Raw genomic sequence first — 4,898 nt, 5'->3', positions numbered from 1 at the left:
GAAAAGCCCCACCTTTAAAAATGTCAGCACCACAACTGCCTCAACTATGGCAAACTCCAATGTATATATTTGGAGTAATTATATCCTGAAAAGAGGTGATTTTCTGAGGCTCTTTCTCACACATTCCAGGGCTAACCCAGGGAAGCTGGGCATGGGCCTTCAGAGGCCCCCTATTATGGTTGAAGAACATCTCTTCCTTCCCAGGTTCTCTCTAGGCCGCTTCCTCCCATCTCACCTCCCCCGTGGCCTCCTGCTGCCCCATCTCTACAGACCTGATATCAGAACAGGGTTTGATATCATCCAGTTGGAAAGTACCTAACCAAGAACACTTGTACTCCTTATCTGCTCTAGGCACATAATGGGGGGAGAAGCCAATGGGATGATGCCCTAAGTTCAGGCAACAGAATGTGAACAGAATCAGAAAACAGATGTGAACAAGTACTTCTTGCGTGATGGCAGTTGAGGAGAGGACGTAGAGGGGCTCCCTGAGAACTCTGTACGTCATTTTGTCCATTTAGGTTTATGGGATCACATGCTTACCCTCACTCGGAGGCATGTGGTATCATCTCTATTATCTGAATAAAGATTGTAAGTGTGGATATTGGAAATTAGGCAACCAGGTTGTAGAGTCACTATATGTGAACAGTCACACATATATCCGACTCTGTATGAGAGAGACAGAGAGACAAAGTAACCTGATCATAAAACCTCAGCACTGCAGTTTGTGTACAGTACTCCAAAGAGTCCGGAAAGTACTATTTAGCCGAAGAACAAATGTCTGTTAGTGGGAGGGGCAGGAAACGTTCAGGGCCATAGTCCTTGACACTGTCCCATACTCCCGAGGAACACCTGTGGGGCAGCCTATGAGCACTCCTCCCTGACACCTGGGACTGCCCCCCAGTCAGCCATGCAGGGATGGGCTCACGCCTGCATCCTGATTGCCTGCTTCAGCCAAACAGAGCCCTTCCTTGCTCCAGCTTTCGATAGCCTGACGTAATGCTGGCAGCAGGAAGTTCTAATCTGGAGTGTTTTTGTTTGTTGTGCTTCCTCAGGATTTCCTTGGATCTGGAGACCCCAAAGAAACAAAGATGCTAATCACCAAACAGGCTGACTGGGCTAGAAATATCAATGAGCCTAAAGCTGCCGTGGAGATGTACATCTCAGCAGGAGAGCACGTCAAGGCCATAGAGATCAGCGGCAACCATGGCTGGGTTGACACGTGGGTTTTCAGTCCCTGCCCCAAGAAGCATTTGGCAGCATGTCATGTCATGTCAGCTCTTGGTTTTGACTGACAAGGGAAAAAATAGTTTCCCTAAGTATATGATCCAAATGTAATAGTGACTAGGTTTTTGGGAGACACAGACATTGAACAAGGCAGTCACTGCCTTTGAGGAGCTTAGTGAATCCCTAGGGAAAGGGTCGGGTATGGGGGAGGAGTAGGGGCAGACACCCAGGCGTTAGAGCTGCCATTCACTGAGCCTTCCCTAGGAGCCAGGCACTGCGATATCTTGCAGGCATTTGATTCTCCCTCACACCCTAAGCTGTGGTGTTTCCATGCCCAGCTTCCAAATGAGGAAACCAAGGTTTAAGGACCAGGTGATCACACAAGGCAAAACAGCTGGGAAACCATGGAGATCATCTTCAGACTGACCCGGCTGATTTCAGTGCCCCTAGCACGTGTAATGGTAGGAATCAAAAAAGAACAAGAATACTTCTAAAGCAAACCAGGGAAGGAGACAAGAATTTTCACGGGAGGAACCATGGATGTGGTCTTTGTGTGAAGGGCCTTGAATTTTAAGAGGTAGAGGGTGGTAGGGAAGGGAAGGGCATGAGGCCAAAAGAACAGCACAAACCAGGAGTTGGCTGGGGCTGGAATACATGTATAGGGGCAGGAGAGTGGAGGACAGCTGGCTGCAGGCAGGTGGATCTGGGTTGGCCACCTGTGGAGGGCTTTGGGTGCCATGCTGAGGCCTTGAGATTTGTCAATAGGGTCAGGGCTGTGTTGCTGCAAGCCCATGCAGGCAGTGGGTGTAGAATGGGAGGGAAAAGGAGAGGGAGGGAGGCCAGATAAACGGCCAGTGCAGTGCACCAGGGGGACACATGGTGGCTGAGGGAATGAAAGAGACATGGAAGAGCCACAATTGGCAGGACCCAGTTGGATGTGGATGTCAGGGCTGACTCAGCAAGGGAGTTGAAGGCTGATTCTGAGTTCTGGGCCTAATGGTCAATAATGCCACTCACCAACGTAGAGAACAGAAGAAGGGCGGGCATGTGGTGGGGCTGCCCAGAGAGATGATGGATTCAGTTTTGAGACTCTTAGAACATCAGACCTCCAGGGGGAGGGCTTTCTTCTCGCATAGTCAAGGAAGGTAGACTTCACACGCGCGCGTGTGTGTGTGTGTACACATACAGGTGCACACTGCCATAGCTGGCAAAGAACAGGTGAGGGAGCAGCTCCTGAGGGTGGCTCAGTCTGAGCCCTACAGGCTGTTGGTTATTCTGGAAGCCACACTGTGGTCCACAGGTAATGGTGGCCTAGGCAGGGCCTGGGGAAGGAGAGGGCTGGTTAATGACTAAGTTACCTCCCTGAACCCCACCATGTAGTTGACATGTATGCCCCTCACATACATGCCATATGTATGTGACCTACCACCCCATCTTTCTCTTGTGCAAGAAAGAAGTTTCTTGAAGATAGAGGCACAGATCTTGCCTCCAAAATTATTCTTTTCACAAAAGGAGTGGTACCAGAGAGAACCAGGCAGATTTGTGGCCCTGCTCTTCCCTCTGGTTTTTCATGTCACTTTCATTTGCAACTGACATGTATCAGGTTACCCTGGAGATATCTGACTAGTTCAGTAAAGAGATATTTAAGCATGTTCTGTCCCTTTTCCAGGTCTGGCTGTAAAAGGTGCCTCTTCTCCAGGGACATTTGGTTTGATGGGAGGGGCTGGGGGGCTCTAAGGGGTTGGCTGTGCCACCTTTCCCTAAAAATGTGTTCTTTCTCTGCTAAGAAATGTTATTTTTAGATGCCATTATTATTCTAAGTACAGATTGACAGGCCTCCCTGAGCTTGCCTGTGTCTGAGACAGCGATCTGTTACAGCTGCTCCCCCTTCTTTTTTCACAAAGAGCAAGCTGGGTAGAACCCCTTTCCCCTGAGAGAGCTGGTTTTACTTCAAACCCCAGCCTGACCAGAAGGAACAAGCGTGTTTCATTCACCCCCCCATGTCCCCACGAGTAGTGGGAGGGCCAATTACCACTGGGAAGAAGTGGTGAGCCCCAGTGGTCCCTGTGGCCCCTCCTCCGTGGTCAGCACCTTGGCCAGCAGGAGAGGCACAGCCAAGATTTCCTGAGGCCTTTCTTCCAGAGCTCAGAGCAGGCTCCACACATGCCTCTTCCTCTAAAGTCCTGTTGACTGAAGAATTCTCACACCTCTACCTCTGCTTTCCTATGAGAATTCCTGAAACAGTGGAAAGAGCCTTCTGCCACTTCCTGGCTGCAGTCTTGAGAGGGCTGCTTCACCTTCTGCCTAGCCTCTCATCTTCTCATCTGTAAGATGAGAATAATAGTACCTGTTAGGGCAGTGAAGATTCAATGAGATCACACATGTGAAAGCTCACGGTGCTGTGCTTGGTACCAGCAGGTGATCAGTAGATGTTCGTTTCTATCCCCAGATACCACTGGATAGATAATGACTCTGTGAAAGGCATGCACAAAGTGGGGGAGATGGTGTCCTTTAGCCAGTGACTTCTCCCGGTCACTGGATTATATATTCACTCATTTAATAACCACCTGTCGAGCACCAGGGACCATGGCACCATACTGGGCACTGGGGACATCAACATGAATTGACATGGAGCCTGCCCTCAAGACTACCCAAAAGCCCATGCTGCTTTCTTCCATCAGGTTCCTGTTACAGGAGTCCATCTCGTCCCTGTGCTTTTACCTCTACAGGTTAATCGACATTGCCCGTAAATTGGACAAGGCCGAGCGGGAGCCCCTGCTGATGTGTGCTTACTACTTCAAGAAACTGGATAACCCTGGCTATGCTGCTGAAACCTACCTGAAGATTGGTGACCTGAAGTCCTTGGTTCAGCTGCATGTGGAGACCCAGCGCTGGGACGAGGTGAGGGTAGAGCATGCCTCATGTGCTAGGGAGCCCCACATGAGCCCTGGACCACAGGGGGCTTTTTGGGGTTTAGATGGAGAGCAGCTACCCTCATCATGAGAATGAACATTGGCCTGGTAATCAGGAGACTAACCCTCGAATTCTCTGAGCCGGGGTTTCTTATAGACCCATTCATTCATTCATTCATTCATTCATTCATTCATTCATTCAGAAAATCTTTATGCACTGCTGGCTTCGTGTTAGCCCTGTGATAGACATCAGGGATGGGAGAGTTAACAGGACAGCCCTGTGCCTGCTATTGGTCTGAGCTGCTTGTGACCAGCACCACAGGCTGATAGATCTCTGACATGGAGACACACCTGTGTAGTTTTCAAAACCTGCTGGGTGCCATTTGAAGAAAATGCCACCCATACTCTCCAGGTGCAGGCTGCCAAAGCCATTTCAGAGGCAGCTCTTTCTCCTCCTTCTTTCCCTCTAACCTGGACTCCTCTGGTGTGAGGGGTGGATGGGAAGAATTAGCCAGGCCAGAGGGAAAGATGGCTAAGGCCAGGCTGGCAGAAGCAGCCAATATGCTGCCCATTCTGTGGCTTGATTCCCACCCTCTAGGTCACTGGCTACCTGTGCTCTGGACTGAAATTCATTCCTGAGAAGATCAGGGGCTGCACCCACGGTCCTCACTCCACTCCACCCACCCATCCACCCACTGAGGTCTAGTTTACAGACCTATACCAAGATCTTTTCTTTTTTTTTTTTTTTTTTTTTAAGATTTT

At 49.8% G+C, this 4,898-nt stretch overlaps 1 protein-coding gene across 1 annotated transcript; it reads left to right on the top strand.

The window, feature by feature from the left end:
* Nucleotides 1-46: 46 nt before the first annotated feature.
* On the top strand, nucleotides 47-4,855 carry LOC117800811 (intraflagellar transport protein 122 homolog). The gene is made up of 2 exons (XM_034653368.1): nucleotides 47-1,219; nucleotides 3,954-4,855. The coding sequence occupies exons 1-2, from the start codon at nucleotides 1,089-1,091 to the stop codon at nucleotides 4,225-4,227; spliced, it is 405 nt and encodes a 134-aa protein (XP_034509259.1). The 5' UTR covers nucleotides 47-1,088; the 3' UTR covers nucleotides 4,228-4,855.
* The last annotated feature ends 43 nt before the right edge of the window (nucleotides 4,856-4,898 follow it).

Source organism: Ailuropoda melanoleuca, unplaced genomic scaffold (genome assembly GCF_002007445.2).
Source record: "Ailuropoda melanoleuca isolate Jingjing unplaced genomic scaffold, ASM200744v2 unplaced-scaffold8224, whole genome shotgun sequence".
NCBI lineage: Eukaryota > Metazoa > Chordata > Mammalia > Carnivora > Ursidae > Ailuropoda > Ailuropoda melanoleuca.
The sequence above is the reverse complement of the archived record's forward strand: the minus strand, read 5'-3'. Positions and strand labels throughout refer to the sequence as shown.

What these genes read in the sequence shown, in the direction of transcription:
- LOC117800811 (XM_034653368.1), top strand. Translation starts at nt 1,089, where the DNA reads ATGCTAATCACCAAACAGGCTGACTGGGCTAGAAATATCAATGAGCCT. An exon ending in AACCATGGCTGGGTTGACAC is followed by an intron (nt 1,220 to 3,953) that starts GTGGGTTTTCAG and finishes TTACCTCTACAG; the next exon opens with GTTAATCGACATTGCCCGTA.